This window comes from Arachis hypogaea, chromosome 5, assembly GCF_003086295.3.
Source record: "Arachis hypogaea cultivar Tifrunner chromosome 5, arahy.Tifrunner.gnm2.J5K5, whole genome shotgun sequence".
NCBI lineage: Eukaryota > Viridiplantae > Streptophyta > Magnoliopsida > Fabales > Fabaceae > Arachis > Arachis hypogaea.
Window position 1 is genome coordinate 25046 of NC_092040.1, and position 18405 is coordinate 43450.

Below are 18405 nucleotides of genomic sequence, written 5' to 3' on the forward strand. Positions count from 1 at the left end.
TCAAATATGTTTTTATTATATGTTTTGGATGTTTATTGGTTTTAAGTTTTGGATATTTTTTTAATATATACTTTTAGAATGTTCTTTTTTTAATAATTTTGGATATCTCATTTTGTTAGGTTTTAACTTTTTTAATTATTTTAGATATCTAAAAAGGTTTTGAATATTTTTATATCCGAAAGTGATGTATTTTTTTTACTATATAATTAAAAGGATTTTGATAAATTTTTACAATAATTTTAGATGTTTATTTTTGTTATATTTTAATTTTTTTTGTAATTTTTTTTACTGTGAATGAGAATGAAAGTAAAATTATAGTGACTCTTGAGTTGGAATTTTCTTTTCATTAATGAACCTTTTTTCATTAACTGGTTGCACCGCCCCTAATTAGTTTCCTAACAATTATTTTCTTACATGGTTGTTTCAGGATTGAACATAAAAATAATTAAAAAAATACTCATTCTTACAAAATTAGCCACAATTTCTAAAGTTAATTAATGGATTAATAGACAAGTCACAAAAGACAAGGATATATTTATGACCTTGGAGCTAGCTGGCCAAGCTAGAGCATACTCCTTGAGTTTGTTCTTCTTTCTCATTCATTCTTTTAATTTATTTTCGCTGCTTCACTTTGAGCTTTTGAGCAAGTTGTCTTATCCCAATAGCATCTTTAACTGAGTGGCGGAAGCTCAACAACGAGTAGTAATTAGATTAGATCATAAGTGATAGCCGTTGGACCACAATATGATGTTCTTTGTTCGTGCAACTTTATTTAGAAGACACTGAGAATCTCTAAAATAATTGCCAGACATGTATAATGCAACTACTAACTTCCAAGCAACCACTGCTTTGACATTTTCTCTACACAAATCCTCATCCTTCATCCTCTAGGGGGTCAACTTGAACTGATATAATTGGAAAGAAGAATAATTGGGAAGCATAACTTTTATCATTTGGGCTCACGTGTTGTGGACAAAAAGACAATAGGCTAAGAGAGACACTGGCCGATGGACCCAACCCAAAAGAAATTAGAATCTGATAGACAATGTGGTTTTCACGTTCAGTGCCCACAAATGCAAACACACACCATCCCAGCATGTGAATATTGTCTATTTTAGCTTCATTTAATTTCCTAATCCTTCTTCGCATTTTTCAACGGAACCCATAAAAGAGCTACCATGTCCATGTGAGACAGCAATGACAAAACATCCTACCTAAATCTTTATTGGCACACCTGAGGTTTTCCACAAGCACATCAGTTTTTCACTTTTTTCTTTTTTCTGTTTCTCTTCATCTTCTTAGCTATATCTAAATCTTATCACCAAGAATCTGATCAATCTATTATGAGAAACTATAGTTTCATAAAATCTCTAAAAACTTTTAGCAAATAAACTTCAATTTTATGTTCTAAATTCGAAACTAATTGTAGTTAATTCAATTGGTTTTCTTTCTTTCCCATGATGCTTTGAACCTAACAAAAAAAAATTATAGAATTCAGTTTCTTTTTTTTTCGGAAAATTGATAAAAAGAAAAACACGCACGCACACTAGTTATTTTCATTAAAATTTGAATGAGAAATAGTAATGAGCTCCATTTGTCCATTTATTATTCTTATAATCAGTGCTCGCATATGCTATTGAATTGCATGTGAAAAAGACACTACTTTTTGTTCAGTTCTTCACAGCACCTTCCCATTTTGCCACATGCAATCTTGCTCTCCTGGCCTGCAATTTTAATTTCAACAATAAATTACCTATTTTGCTATATATATGTGCAAAGAACGAAGAAAAAAAAAATCGTTTACCTCTTTGTCCCAGTCACTTCGAATAGTAACTAAGGCCAGTACCAAAGTCTGGACTGCAGTTCCACCAAAAATTAACCCTGCCCATATTCCCTGATCATTCATTATTAATTCATATCAGCATTACTACCGCTTGAAGCAAATCAAATTATAACAATATGCTTAACTAATGAGAGAGATTATATTTTACCATTTATGACCGATTTAGAAACAAAAGTTTTTCCAAAATCTAACTTTTCATCTTCGTTACTAACTTTTTATTTAGCGATGGATTTAATGGCAAAATAGTATAATTTTGCTGTTGAAAATATAGTTATTGATTTAGCAATCAATTTTTTTTTGTCATGAAAAGCTTATTGGTCATAAATTTTTGAGTGGCCGTTAAAATAAATCGTTATTCAAAAAAATGATCGTAGTATTAATCTTCGCTCTGATTATGATGTATATAAAGGGTTGTACATAATTCTAGACTAATTTTTGTTTATGATTTGATTTCATCTGAAATTGTACTAATGCTGTAGAAACAAATAAGTTAGAATATATAGAACGTACCTCAACTCCAATATCAAAGACGAAACCCAACAAAAACCCAAGCGGTATCCCAATTAGATAGTAGCAAATCAAGTTTATGTATGCCACATATTTTTGCCATCCTGATCCTATGGCAACCCCTGTTGAAGCATGCATATATATAATTTAGTTTAGGAAAATCTGTTGTTATGTATATCAATTATGATTATCAAGTTAGTCTATACACACACTTGTAAGATCAACCAATCTTTGTGTAAATTCTATATATGTTTTAGTTATAATATATAAGACAAAAAGGACATAAAAAAATGTGTCTAGTTAATATATGTGATAAAATTTAAAGATTGTACATTACCTGACAAAACAGGTTGGATACTGTTGAGCAGAATTGTGAAGGCTAAGAGGAGTGACAACTTATTAACCTCTTTAATCACAACTATACTCGAAGAAAATATATAGCCAAATTGAGTGCGAAAGATTATAATCAAGAGCAAGAAGAAAACGCCTATTGAAAATGATTCAGCCACCGAAACCAAGGTAGCTAACTTGGCTCCTTTTCCATTCCCAGCTCCAAGCTCATTTGCAACTCTTACTCTTCAACATCCATCATCATTATTATTCTACCAAAGTTATTACAACCTTATAGAGCTTCTTAATAAAGAGGGAAGGTTAAGAAGTTAAGATACATTACCCTGTAGCAGCAAGGAATCCCATTGGAAACATCATCTGCCATACATTTATAGTCAAGCTGCCACAAAAGAAACCAAGTTAGAGAAAACAACAATCCACAAACATATTGACAAGAAGGAGCAATTTCGAGTATTTTTAGAACGGTTTTGCCAACAAATGTCTTAGAAATGCTTGTTACGTAAATTATCTATATATGTTAGAAAATTTTAATAGTTTTTATAGATTTTCTATACAGTAAATATTTTGAAAATTTAACATTTTTAGTCTTCTAATATAAACTTTCTATATTTAATATACATCTTAAACCACCTGTTAACTAAACATTTTTGAAAGAATTTATATTGAAATTACAATTATAATTTTGATGTGATCTAAATATTGCAAAATATATAATAAATTTAAGACAAAAAGACAAATAGATCCTTGATCTTTTAATTTTTCAACATTTAAGTCCTTCAGAATTTGAAAATATATTTAAGTTTCTAACAATTTCAAAACTTAGATTTATCAATTTCTCCGTTCACTTGAATCAGTCAGACCCAACGAATAAATCAAACGTGATTCTCATTGTACTGATATGGTCGTTATGAATGCACACGTGTGGGAGAGTTTTTAAAATACGATAAGTTAGACTCAGGGATCGACGTGTCCAGATTTTGAAGAGGTCATGGACTTATGAAGTACGGACACTTCGCTGATTTGCCGTGTCCGTGTGTCGGATACATTTCAGATACGACACTTACCGACACTCGTCCGACACGCCTGGACACACTTAAATGCCATCACATGTCATGTCAGTGTGTCTAGTCTTATTGTTAACATATATTCTTAAAATAAATTTAGATATAGTATATATTATTATTTATTAAAACAAAAAATATTTTAAATACTTGATATAATTAAAATAAGATATTAGAAATAATTAAAAAATTTAATTTATATTTTAATAGCAATAAAATATCAAAATATCATTACGATTTATCTAAAAAATATTTTATATTTTATATGTATCTATGTCCCCGTGTCATGTAGAATTTTAAAATTCGCGTGTCGGCGTATCTCCTGTTGTGTCATGTCCCATGTTGTGTCAATGTCCATATATTATAGTCAAGGACTTAAATGTATTTTTAAATTTTTAAAAATTTAAATGTCTACAAACCAAAGTTAGAGATCAATTTGTTCTTTTCTCTAAACTTAAATAAACATAAAAGAGGTAGATAATAAATAAGAGTGTATTTAGTTCGTATTTTTTTATTTTTAATATTTAGTAAAAACAAAATTTTATTATCTTTTATTTTTCTTTTATGAAATTTTAAAAATAAAAAACAAAAATCAAACCCACCATAATATATATTGTGGTTGCAAGAATTATATGGTTGCGAAGTGCAATTTACAACCATAAGTTAATTAGTTAAAACGATATGACAAACACAATTTACCATATGGTTAATGCTTCCACAGAAACCGCAGCATTCGGTAGATTTCCGGACATCAACAATAGTGCTCTATCATACCAAATTTCCAAGCTGTAAAAGGAAAAATTTAGATATCCCCGTGAATGCTTGGCTTGATTAATGTTTGGATTGATGGAGAATAATATAGGACGGAGACAGCAAGTAAAATAGGTTAGAAACTTAGAAGTAGAACACAATCAAGTTTCAGCTTGGTTAATATTCCTCTATTACTACTACTACTACTACTACTACTACTACTACTACTACTACTACAAAGTCCAAACCATTTTACTGCGTGAAAAGTCTTGGCCTCTAATAAAAATCTGCCAATAAAAAATATACATCTAAAATTTAAAATTATACGTTCAATGTTTAAAAAAAATTTAAAGATTACACATCTAAAGTATTCAAAAAAACCCATTCAAAAAAGTAAAGATACAAATCCTATACATCCCAAAATCACTACTTAAGGAAGCGCTTTTTAGTTTTTAAAATTGATTTGTATCTATTAAAATAAAAATTTTAATATAACTTTATATATTAATTAATTTTAAATTTAATTATTATATTTATATCTATTATAATGTTTTTAAATTTTAATAATTATTTTATTACATATAGTTATTGTTACTTATATTTATTGAAAGTCATTTTATTTTGATTTACTAAACATAAATATTACAAATTATTAAAAAATATCTTTTAAAAACTAACTTTCATAAATTATTATTTGAAAATAGAAATTTCAGCAAATCATAGACCAAATATACCAACTGCAGGTATAAACAATACACTGTGTCAATGTAATTAATAGATCTTTATGTATGTGTCTGCCATCACTTGGATATCAATAATCTTTAATCTTATTTTGTTTAATTCAATTGAAATGACAAATATTCTTGATAAAAATGTTAAATGATGAAAAATAATTTTTGTAATTATTCTTTAATCTAGTTTTTTTATACACAGATATTATTGTGCTAAACATACTATGTTTTATAACCCATTTCTAAAGCTATTTGAATTCATTGAAGTAATAAAAGAGATGTGACTGTATGCTAGTGAAATAGAGAATCGATTACATGTAACTTTGATAATAATAAGGGACACAAGATAGAGAAATAAAAACAAGTACCATATCATAACTCCAGAGGCAGCAGAGAGTTGGGCGAATTCTGAAAGGCCAGAGAAAGCTTCAATGGAGAAACCAGTCCACGTGGCGGGACAATTCCCCAAAACGATATAGCCAAGAAACCCTAACGTCAAGATTATCCAAGAAACGTTGGCAGCAGCAGCAACAAAAAGCACTCCCATCTTAAACTTGTAAGCAGCCAACCAAGCAAGTAACAAGTGCACAAAGAATGCAAAGAGTGACACCCAAGCAATCACCTTGTTCTCCAGCTGGCTCTGAAGGAAGAAGTAGAGAGGGAAATAGAAGGCGTAGGCGAAGTGAATGGGTATGATACTGATGGAGATCGCCCCAGCTAGCTCCGCTATATCCGCCGGCTGTCCCAAGAGCTTCAAGATTGGTGTGGCGAAGAGGAAGATGGGTAAGAGTGCAATGGAGATTATGAACAGAACAACCCATGAACGCTGCATGTATACGCCCAGCATGTGGTACTTCTTTGCCCCGAAGGCTTGCCCACATAGTGTTTCTAAGGCACTTGACATGCCCATCTGATCCAAAAATATAAAAACTTTATATGAGGAGGAAATGTGTGATTTCCAAAATTATTTTTATTTTTGTAACCTATTTACAAAAATAGTGGAGGAGCATTTTGTAATTTTACAAAATTTGCAGGGTACAATTTATTTATTTATTATTTTTTTTTTTTTTGAAACAGACCAGTAAATTATTTGGTTCGATTTCACTCAATCAAATCTCTTGATGTGCGCGATTGGTGTCACACTATTTTATCTCATCTAATTAATGATTTTAACAATTTTTCCTATGAACAATTCTGCCAATCCTCTTGCATTGCCATCAGCCCCTTTTTTTTTTTTCCTGTTGCCGTATTATTTGTAAGAGGTCATGGATCAGGCCTGATTGGATGAGATATACTCCGAAGAATCTTAATTTTTTTAGCCTCTACACTAATGTATGTAATTGGGAACTGTTTGTTTGTAAAATAATACAGAGATAACAAGATAATAATTACTAAAGGCAAAGAAAAATAAATCATGTCATTAACACTGAGACATTGATAGATCAAGAATCTAATATAGTTTGAGAAAAGATTTGTTGCTTTATTTTGGATGATTATCTATTTTGTAAAAGAAAAAATGAAAAAATTTCAGAAAACAATAAAATTGTGTTTTAAAATATAAATCAAATAAACTCAAAAAGTTATCAAGAACAAAAAAAATTGATAAATAAATAAATGATGAAAATATAATTAAGAATTACCATGATGCCCAAGTCGAGGCCAAGAATGACATTGATGGCAACAGAGGTAGAGGCCAATTCAAGGTCACCGATGTGGCCAACAAAGGCTTGGGTGATAACCAACATAGAATAGTTTGCAACACGGTTGAAGATTGCAGGTGCTGCTATGTGCCAAAGATTCTTCGACTCTGTCAAAACCCTTCTCACAAGAGTTCCTTCTTCTCCATCTATACTATGTTCTCCCAACAATGGAACCTTTACTTCTTCCCCCAATGCTGATGCTGAAGAAGAAGAATCATTATTGCTGGCCATTTTCACGAGGATGCACACTTTTGCTGCTGTTTTCTTCCAACAATGGGGCCCTCTTTTATATTAAATCACTCTGAAATCTAAATGTAGTAGTAATAAATGTCATAATATTCCGCAAGAATGTATTTTCTTGCTATAATTAATGTGAAATTAATTTTCAGTAAAAGGATCCTGTATGCTATATAGAATTATTCCATAAATGATATTACTAACTTGTAATAAATCAATTCAAACCAAAAAAATTAATTTTAAACATGGAACATAATTGGATAGTTATGATGAAATACTATTGGTACGGTATAATCTTCTTAATATTTTAGAAGTGAGTTTTGTCCCAATTTAATTCGGTGAGATAATAAATTCTCATCCAATTTTACAATTTTATTTTATTAGTTCAAATTTTTATCCTAAACGTGCAAAAATTTACAAAATATTTTTTTCATAAATTAGATTTTACTACTATTATTATATTAATTTCATATTTAAATAAAATTTTGATAGCATTGAAATTAATTCAAATAGTTACAAACAAAATTAAGAAAAAAAACTCAATCAATTAGTAAAGCCAAACTAATTAAATTGAAGAACTAAACCAAAAATATAATGATGGTTTTGGACTAAGAAAAAAAACACTTATTTTACCATGCTGTCATTTTTTATTGACGATTTGGTCGTAGAAAGTTTTTTCATCTCGACTAGACATTTATAGTATTAGAGATATAATCATTAATATTACTTTTTTTATCAATTTAAATTTTTGAGATAAATGATTTTATGACATAATATTAAAGTTTTATAATTTATATCTAAAAAATCTAAAATTCAATATTTAGTAGACTTCAAAAATAAAAAAAATAATATAAAACAAATAAAAAGATAAAAAAAAAAATCTATTCAAATGTTACCAGACTCCTGCATTTTTTGGTCATTTTAGTTTTTTCATTTGTAATGCATCAAACATCAAATCAAATAATCTTCAGGAAGCATTAGGGCTAAAATGATTTATTTTGGCTTTTCAAAACTCATTTTCTCAATTCAATTTAAGGAGCTTAAAGCCTTAATACTCATGTGAGCCTTGTATTATTTGTCAATAATCTTCGCAAAGATTCTATTATTTTTTCTTCACTTAAATTTTTTTAACAAAGTATATTTAAAATAGACATCTAAAAAAATATTATAATACATTATAAATATATAAATGTCTATATAATTATAGAAAAAGTGTAGGAGTCACTATTTTTTTTAAAATTTAGTCAGCACTTAACTAATAAAAAAAAGTAAATAATCGTACACTATTAAATGTAATCTCACACTATTAAAAGTACTAATAATGACTAATTAATAACTACAAATCACAAAATTTACTAACCTCTAACACTCCTCATAATTATATATACATTCAATATACCAAAAATCAACTATAAAATTCAAGTACATTTAGTAATACTATATAGATAATAATTTTTTTTCTCTCTATTATTATTTCACAACACTACACTTTTATTTAGTTATTATTTTATATTTTTATTCATTGTAAACACACTTTATGAGAGCAAAAGTACTTGCAACACAATTAGAGGACAAAGAATTGAGAGAGAGAGAGCATTTTCAAGAATGAACAATATATCACAGTTTAGTAAAAAAATTAGTAGTAATAATAATGAAAACAATATATTACAGTTTTATAGTTTTTTTTTTTTGGTCGATACAGTTTTATAGTTTGAAGCCTGATTACAGAAGATGCCAATTCTTTCAGTGGAGGTATGGATGGCATCAATAATAATAATAATAGCCCATTGTACGTTATGAACAAATTCATTCTTCAACTAATAACAACACCTAACCTTTATTTACCAAAAAAAACACCTAATCTTCTTTTATCTTTTTTTTTTTTGGACTTGGCTAAGGTTGGGAAAAAAACCAACCGACACCAACAAATCACAACACAGGGGAGAGGGAAAAAAACGAACCTCGCATACTCTCCAAGTCTCTAACACCTACAACTATCACTAATTCATTACACAAAACAAATAAACTACGAAACGCTGCTGGAATAAAGATTAAGAAGAATTAGTTCAGTTATTTTGGATTGTCCCACTTTCTCAAATGCAATTTGGCTCGCTCAGCCTGCCAAAAAGAAGGATGAAATAAAATTACATTATCCAAAGGTTTGGATCCTGGCCTCTCATATTTAAAAGTCAAAATGATAAAAGGTAAATTACCTCTTTGTCCCAGTCACATCGAATGGTTATAAGGCCTAATATTAATGTTTGAGTTGCTGTTCCACCAAAAATCATTCCGGCCCAAACTCCCTGATTGTTCAAGTTTTCAATAGAAGAAATTGAACATTAAACTAACATTCTATGCAAATAATGAAATTAAGAAGCATTGATTTTGGAAACCCAAGATGAAAGACGGAAAGAAAACACACCATAACTCCTTGATTGAAGACCCAGCCCATCAACAATCCAAGAGGAACCCCAATGAGATAGTAGCAGCCCAAGTTTATGTATGCAACATATGATTGCCACCCTGATCCTACTGCCACGCCTGTTCAAATTATCCAAAAACATAAGTTATCAGAATATAGCTGACTGGAGTTCCCGTCCAAAAAAAAAAAAACTGAGTGGAGTATACAATCCTCCATTTGACCATTTCAGATAAAATATTCGAAAGGCGAGTGATGTCTGTAATTTTTTGGAATATGTAATTATGTATGTCTATCAATGGCGAAACGAATCGGGCCTATCATATAAGTTCGACTGAACTAATGAAAAATTAAGATAAAAATTGGTCGTCAGCAAATTGGTTAAAAACAAAAAAATTTGGCCAAAAAATCGATAAACTTACTATAGTTGAATTGATCTAATTTTTTTAGATAATGTTTAGTGAAAAAATAGAGACAGAAAGATTGAGATTGAGAGACAAAAATTAAGAGATAGAGATTGAAATAAATTTCAATATTTATTTGGTGTAAAATAGGGAACATAAATTAAAATAAGAATAAAATTCTAATTTAATTTGTACAAAGAATAAAATTAAAATTAATTAATTAAAATGAGGGTATTTTATGTATAAAATGTTATTAAAATTTTAGTTTCTATTTTTAAAAATTTTAGTCTCCTATGTTCCACTTTTTGGAAGTACTGAAATTTTAGAGATAAAGACAGAAATTTTAGTATTTGAACCAACAAACATGATACTGAAACTTAATCTTAGTCTCTGTCTCAGTATCTCAAAACAAACGCTACCTTAGTGATTAATCAGTTTAAATTAATATAACACAAAAATATTTAAAAAATTAATTTAATTTTAATACATTAATAATAACAAAAATTTTACACAATCATATTTATGTGTTTAGATCATTTTTAAAATAATCAATTTAAAAACTAATTAATTTTTCTAATATGATAATAATACATAATTAATTATTTGTGTAAAATTTTTTTATACTTATCATGTATAGAAACTAAATTAAAAATATATTTTTAAATATTTAAATATTTAAATATCTAATTATATTGATTTAATAACCGAATCGATTTTCGAAACCTTAGTCAAAATACACTTACATATCCCTTTAAGTATTGGTTAGGGAAAATGACCAATGCTATTTAAGCATCAACATATAGTGTGTATCAACATACTCCCGTTTATAATTTGATGACATGTGTGTGGTTTTCACAGCAAAATAATGAAACTCACATCTCATTTAATAGAGAAGGAAAATTATATGGAACCAACTAATAATCAGCCAAAAATGGAAAAACATAATTAATTATAATTAGTTTTATTAATTTATAATTTAATTTATTTTTTAAATTATTGTTGACCACATTCAAAACATGAGGGAAGAGATACGTTAGGGATAGGAGAGAATCACGGAACATATTCTTTGATCATTAATTAGTTGGTTCTATATAATTAATTATGTTTTATTAATGCGTAATACATGAAACATAGAAATCATATCCAAAACCACAAATTTACAAGAAAAAGAAACATCCGTGTGCCTATCAATAGCAACATCCGGTTAAAGCCACTGGTATCTCTGGTTTACCAGATGGCTGATTCTTGGCTTATATAAAGTTGGTTCCCTAGCATTATTGAATAGAGAAAGATAGTATATCGCCATAATTAACATTCTTCTATTTGAAAAAGTGGAAGGTAAATATATATACCTGAAAGAACTGGCTGAACACTGTTGAGGAGAATAGTGAAGGCTAACAGAAGAGAAAGCTTGTTAACTTCATCAAGGACTGGTTTGCTAGTAGAGAATATGTATCCGAATTTGTCATGAAATATCAAAATCAACATCCAGAAGAACAGTCCTATTGCAATTGATGTCATCACAGATACTTTTGTAGCAAATTTTGCTCCTTTACCATTCCCAGCTCCAAGTTCGTTTGCAACCCTCACTCTACACATTGCACAATACTAACTTAAATTACAGTGTCATAAGAACATTTTTAAATATCAATAAAGAATATAATGCTATAGGAGGAACATTGTGTATACAATTTGCTGTATATGATCTTCAACTACCATAAAATAAGTTCACATAGGATTAAATTTTCATAAGATAACTAAAATTAATATTTCTTAAAGTATTATTTTATTAAGTCAAACCTAAGTTTTTTTGGGTCAACCTAAGTGTGTTTAAGGAACAACACAACTCTAACACAATTAGCCAATCTTTGTTGACCCAGAAAAAATAGCAAGGCTTCAGCTAGAAAAGTCGAAATTCGAGTTCCAATGTTCAATTGAAAGCTTGGAACATAATTCAATGAAAGTGACCAAAGGAGAACCCCTCAATCGAAGATTAAATAGAAACAAAGTGAGAAGCATCTACCTTTGAATTTCTTTTTTTTCTTCTATTTCAAGCATTGGCTCTATATTAGTTATTTCTCTACCAATTTGTACTCAACAAAATAATAACAATAAACTGAGTTTTTTAACAGCAAAAGAAAGATTTGCTGACCAAACATTTGTTCTTTGTCTTATTCATAAGCTCATCTTAATTTTAGATTTATTGAACAATACATTGCCACAACAATTGATTGTTACACCTTCCATTAAATGAAAGATGTCTCTGTCTCTAATAAAATCGTGTCAGATATTATTACAATTATTGTTTCTTTTAATCAAGAGAAGCAATAAGAATTAAAATAAATAAAAAATAGTAAATGTTATGATGCTTTTAACATTGTGCCTAACTTACTAAAAAAAGCAAATACATAATATTTAATAAATTTTAAATATTTTACTTTTTACTTTAAATATTTTATTTCTTATTTTTAAAAGCAAGTTAGGCAATTTAGGCACCATAGAACTCACCATAAAAAATATCAAAAATTTAAAGATAAAATTTAAGGAATTAGTATTTTTATTAAGTATTTAATCAATAAAAAATATATAATTTTACATTATTAAATAATTTTATATTATTAAAACTATTAATAATAATTAATTAATAATTATAAATTATAAAATATACTGATTAAGTATTATTGGAAACTCAAATTCAAAAAGGAATTTATGTTAGATTACGAAATCATCGTGAGCCAACAATAATATTAGTCCTTCTCAATCTAACCAGAGGCTTTCAAAATTTGATTAAGAAAAGAAATAAAAGAAAATAATAGTAAAACTATTTATTTATTTCCAGTTGTAGCTGGATGACAAACAGTACTTCCATATATATCAATATCAATAGTGCACATTTTTGTTCTGATCAGGCAACTTGATGTTTTTCCAAAGCTACCCGCATAACACGTATATCATTTTTCTTCATTATTTTATTTCTTATTAATTTTCAAGTGACGAGAGCTTTATCATTTATGTATGTATATATATATATATTTATGTGGAAAAGAAAACAGTTTGTGTTCATTCATACGCGTAACTCTTACTAATGTCCAAAAGTCCTAATCACCACCGCAAATTTTTTTGTAAGGCCATCTTTTGTTGTTATGAGTTGCTTACGTATATATTTAGGACATTGTTTATAGATTGGATCTAATTTATATATTTGTGATATTTATTTAAATTTGATATAAAAATTATAGATATGAATTCGATCACATTTTAATAAGATTAGATTGTGAATTTTTTGTAAGTATTTGTATATTCGCGCATATTCATAAAAATAAAAAAATAAATAAGTATATATTTTTTTTATGTTTTATTTTAATTCATTATTATCATATATGTTATATTATTTTAGTTTATTATTTTAAGAGTAAATATATTTAATAGAATAAAAAAACAAATTTTATTGATATTTTTAATAAACATAAATTATTAAAAAAAAATTTGTGTTTTATGAATATATTTAATATCCAATTCGATCCGCAAATGTGCGAATTGGATTGGATTCAAACTAAAAAATTACAGATATTAGATCCGATCCGATTAATTTAATGTTAATCAAATTAAAATATTAGTTATATTCGATCCGATTCGATCCACGTTCACCTTAGCATTATGTTTGACATGATAAACTATTATTTTTATCAACAAAGGTTTAAAACGCTAATAATTTTTTTCACGAAAAAATAAATTGTTTTATATCCATAAAAATTATTCTAATTCTAAATAATTATTCAAAATTTTTAAATTATTCTTCTTAATTATTTAATTGTTAGAATAACTAATAGACAGTTAGTTGTTAGAAGTTGACACTAATTCTGCTATTTGAGTGGTAAATCAGTTAGAAGTGTGTTCACTGTATATAAATAAAAAAAATCTAGAGACTAGCCATTTTTGTATTTTTTTATTAGTATTTAACTATTAAAATAAAAGTGAATGATTTTTCATCTTATGTAATCTCACATTATTAAAAAACATTATTAATAACCAATTGATAATTACAAAATACCAAAATTGCTGGCCCTAACATTCTTCTGTAAAAAATATGTTGCAATTTAGCTTAGGATTTAATAACAACGTATCACACCCATTTTCTATAATTCTCACTCTAGAATTTTTTAATTACAATTCTGGAACCCTTTTTATGGTTCTCACCAAACGCTAATATTTTCTCTTATTCCATTCTATTTTATTTTGATCTTTATATTTTTTTTAGTATCAAAATTCTATGTCTAAAAAGTTAAAAATTTAATTTTTAATAAATTTTAAAAATAAAAAAAATATCTATGTAAAAATCAAACAAATCTAATAAATGAAGTATACTAATTCTAAATTTCCAAAAAAAAAACATGTTTAAATAACATCTACCTAACAGAGGTTCACCAGGAGTCGAGAAGCTCCATCGTTATTGGTTTTGAGCGAGTCCGCTAGATGAGCCTATACTGCAAAGGTTGAAGGTGCTCGAATTTAGTGTTTGCGGCGCACAACGCCTCTCCTTGTCAAGTTTTTAAAGTGTAACAGTGTGGTGGTAATGAGAATGAGGCGGTGATAACAGCGATAGTGATGACAGCAACAATAGATATGGTGATGAGAATTAGATGAGGAATAATTTGGGTGGTAACGATAAAAGGTTTAGAATTGAGATGGTAAGTAATTAGGGATTGAGAATTGAGAATGAGATATGTTAGACTAGGAGAGATAGTTTAAGAATTTTGAATAATTATTTAGAATTTAAGTAATTTTATAACGAAATTTTTTTTAAGAATATAAAATTAATTTTATTTTTTATAAATAAATTTATTAATATTTTAAATATTTTTGAATAAAAATAATAATTTATTCTTTTATTCATTGTTATTTTTATCAAATAGTTAAATGAGTGATGTAAATCACAATTAAAGCAAAAATCCAGTCACCAAAAAAAAAAGCAAAAATCTATTAAATGATTGGTATTGGAATTAATAATTATTGTTTGACTAATTTATCCTAATCTAACAAAGTATCAAAAAAAAAATGCGAGAATATTTTTATTAAAAGTTTTATTCATTTAATAATAAAATAATTGAATTTTATCTTTATTTTTTTGGTCTTTAATTTTATCTTTATTTATATAAATAATGTACTATTAATAATTGAAATTTAAGCTATTTGGAAAAGGATCCTAATATTTTTGTTATGAATGATCTCGTCTAAAAATTTAAATAATTAAATAAAAACACATAAATAATTACACAACAAAAAGAGAGCATGAGAAAGATTGTAATTACCCTGTAGCAGCAAAGAATGCCAGAGGAATCATCATTTCCAAGCCATTGATTGTCATGCTGCCAAAAACACAAATTCAGAACACAGCATCCATTAGTACCAAAGAGAGCCACTTGAAAAAGACGAAAGGTTCTGATTTGCAGATTCAAAGCAAAAAGCCAAAAATGAAAATGGATTAATTTAAACATGTAATTTGAGTAACCATACCATATGGACAAAGCATCCACAGCAATCTCTGCGTTCGGTAGATTTCCTGTCATCAGTATCAGAATTCTGTAATACCAATTCTCCAAGCTGCAATAAATAAAAAGAAAAAAAATGATGAAGAAAAATTACAAGCACCTCATAAAAGGTAAAACAAGCTTAAGAAATACACGTATATATTATTCAGAGAATTTTTCGCAGTGTTAAGAAGTATTATTTTGTAGCAATAATAGTAATTTATTTTGTGTATCAGTTAAGAATTACCAGAGCATGAGACCAGAAGAAGCAGAGAGTTTAACAAAGTCCCAAAGGCCAGCAAAAGCTTCAAGCGAGAAACCAGTCCAAGTGTTTGGGCAGCCACCGGAAACTGTGTACCCAAACAACCCCAAAGTCATGACCCACCACGAGAAATTCACCGTGGCGGTTGTTCCAACCACCCCGAACTTCAGCTGCGACACAAAGAACCAGCTAATGGCGATGTGCACCAGCAGCGACACCAACGACACCCATGCTATCACGGCTGTCTTCAGCTGGCTCTGAAGAAACCTCTGCAGTGGGAACTGGAACGCGAAGCTGAAGTGAAGAGGAATCATCCACAGCGCCACCTCGCCGGCCAGGACAGCCAATTCCTCCGGCTGACCCAAAACTCTTAAGACCGGCGTCGCAAACACGTAGAGAGGAACCAGGAAGATGCAGCATATGAAGAGAACTATCCATGATCGCTGCATGTATACGCCTAACATGTAGTGTTTCTTGGCGCCATACGCCTGCCCGCACAGAGTTTCCAACGCACTCGCCATACCCAGCTGAAACAACGCCAGTTATTAGAAAATAAAATCAATCAAAACATTGAATGATTAGTATCGACTTGCATACCAAGAGGCCGAAGTCGAAGCCGACGATGACATTGTTGGAAATGGAGAAAGCTGCGAGTTCAAGATCGCCAAGGTGGCCTGCGAAGGCTTGTGTGATCACCAAAATCATGTAGGAAGTTATGCGGCTGAAGATTGCAGGGCCTACTATATGCCATAGCTTCTTTGATTCAATCCATATTCTTTGAGACAGGACATCGTCTTCATGGTTTTGATCATCTCCATTTTCATGAACTCTTAAAGATTGGTTACTGTTTAGCAAAGGAACCTTTGCTTCCACTAGCGCTGAATTCTCCTTGTTTGGCATGCTTTTTCTAAGTTACTATCAACTTTGCAACCAAAAAAAATTATGAGAGGAGGAGGAGGCTGACAAGTTCAAAACTCAGAAATCAATTGGCCCCTCGTACAAATGGCACTAGACAGGCTTTAAATATACCTAACTCGTGAAAACACCTTTTTTTTCTTTTAAAATAAAAATTTAGAGAAGGAATATTTGTACAAATTTTCTTATACGCTTCTCTTATATATTGTTTTTGTTTTTTAGAGAAAAGAAAAAAAATCCTGCAATATACAAAATTTTAATTGTAAAAAATATATTTTTTTAAATATAAAAAATAGATATATACAAAATATAATAATATCACTTTTCAAAATTTTAAAAGAAAGCATAATTATTAAGTTAATGTTTATTTAAAATTTAACATAAATTAAATGCTAGAAAAATGTAGTCAACAATTGAAAAAGAATTTAATCTACGTAATAATTATAATTAAGTGTACAAAATTAAAATATTTATACAAATACAAAAGAGGATCAAATAAGAGATAAATGATATATATTTGTATATTTTTTATGCATATGTTTTTTATCTTTATAATATAAAATATAATTTTTATTTTATTTTTCGGCATTTTAATCAATCGTTTTAAAATAGGAAGAAGGACCAAGTGGGGTCAGGTCTTTGAAACACAAATAATTGAGGTTGGCCTCATCTCGAGTTGTGTCACATACACATGGAGTCATTGCTTACCTCATCTTATTTTGTCATTAGATTAGATGGTAAATAATATTTATCCATCTTGAGAGATTACTATAAGGACATTATTTTAATTAAAAAAAAAAGTTTAGTAACAAAAAATTTGCAATTCCTAAAATTTTTTATAATTTATTTTATTTATTTTATTTATATTATTTAATAATTATTTTATTTTTTATTTTACTCTCTTATTATTTCACTTATCATATTTTTATCAATTTTACTTATTAATGATATTAATTATAATATCATATCCCTTACTATTAGACACTCTTGTAATCAATACTTAATATTCTCTTTTATAATTTGATTTTTATATTTAAAAATATAACAAAAATTAATAATAATAATAATAATAATAATAATAATAATAATAATAATAATAATAATAATAATAATAATAATAATGAGGTGTCAGGCATTCACCAAATTAAAATGATAAATATTAGCTATTCGAACGCCTATTCAAGATAAATTTACAAGTTACAACATTAATATCACACTTTTAAAATTAGACAAAAAATAAATTACAGTTGCTATCCTTCTCAACTAAGCTCAATATTATATGTAAGTAATATATATTAAAATTACTCTATAGATGATAAAATTTTATATACAAATGTAATCATTAATTATGTTAACACAGATACTGAAATTTAAAAAAAAATATATACTAGTATACTATTAAAAAGAGGCCGGTTAGAACATTAAATTTTTATACTATAACTGAAAAATTATTAACTTGCCTTTTCTTTGGAGGCCCTTCATCAACATTTATCATCTGTTGTATTTTCAATTGGCGTGTCAGCCATTGTCTCATTTTCTGTGGGTATTTTTTCGTACATATCTTGTTCATATACACTCTATTCCCCCAATGTATCCGTTTTGTGACTCTTGACTGCACTTTTTGTTTAAATAAATTGGAGGTTGAACAACTATAAGTGATAATAAAAAAAGTCACCTAATACAAATATAATCTGATC

The 18405-nt window shown here is 28.3% G+C and overlaps 2 protein-coding genes across 2 annotated transcripts; both read right to left on the reverse strand.

Moving 5' to 3' along the window:
- Positions 1-1524: 1524 nt before the first annotated feature.
- Positions 1525-8638, reverse strand: LOC112799924 (protein DETOXIFICATION 27-like). Its single transcript, XM_025841915.3, has 8 exons — positions 6884-8638; positions 5612-6153; positions 4462-4548; positions 3024-3080; positions 2688-2926; positions 2354-2472; positions 1805-1894; positions 1525-1724 (listed from the first exon to the last, which is right to left on the reverse strand). Exons 1-8 carry the CDS (start codon positions 7172-7174, stop codon positions 1671-1673), a joined length of 1479 nt encoding a protein of 492 aa, XP_025697700.1. The 5' UTR covers positions 7175-8638; the 3' UTR covers positions 1525-1670.
- Positions 8639-8803: 165 nt separating this feature from the next.
- Positions 8804-17231, reverse strand: LOC112799925 (protein DETOXIFICATION 27-like). The gene is made up of 8 exons (XM_025841916.3): positions 16391-17231; positions 15779-16320; positions 15518-15604; positions 15313-15369; positions 11356-11594; positions 9603-9721; positions 9394-9483; positions 8804-9298 (listed from the first exon to the last, which is right to left on the reverse strand). The coding sequence occupies exons 1-8, from the start codon at positions 16691-16693 to the stop codon at positions 9251-9253; spliced, it is 1485 nt and encodes a 494-aa protein (XP_025697701.1). The 5' UTR covers positions 16694-17231; the 3' UTR covers positions 8804-9250.
- Positions 17232-18405: the final 1174 nt, after the last annotated feature.

Bases quoted from the DNA above. Each gene is read 5' to 3' on its own strand.
- LOC112799924 (XM_025841915.3), bottom strand. From the start codon at position 7,174: ATGGCCAGCAATAATGATTCTTCTTCTTCAGCATCAGCATTGGGGGAA. The intron at 3,081-4,461 runs GTAAATTGTGTT...CTTTTGTGGCAG, and splicing joins GTGGAAGCATTAACCATATG to CTTGACTATAAATGTATGGC. The intron at 1,725-1,804 runs GTAAACGATTTT...TTAAAATTGCAG, and splicing joins GAAGTGACTGGGACAAAGAG to GCCAGGAGAGCAAGATTGCA.
- LOC112799925 (XM_025841916.3), bottom strand. From the start codon at position 16,693: ATGCCAAACAAGGAGAATTCAGCGCTAGTGGAAGCAAAGGTTCCTTTG. The intron at 11,595-15,312 runs GTAATTACAATC...TGCAATGTGTAG, and splicing joins GCATTCTTTGCTGCTACAGG to AGTGAGGGTTGCAAACGAAC. The intron at 9,722-11,355 runs GTATATATATTT...TAATTTGAACAG, and splicing joins TGTTCAGCCAGTTCTTTCAG to GCGTGGCAGTAGGATCAGGG.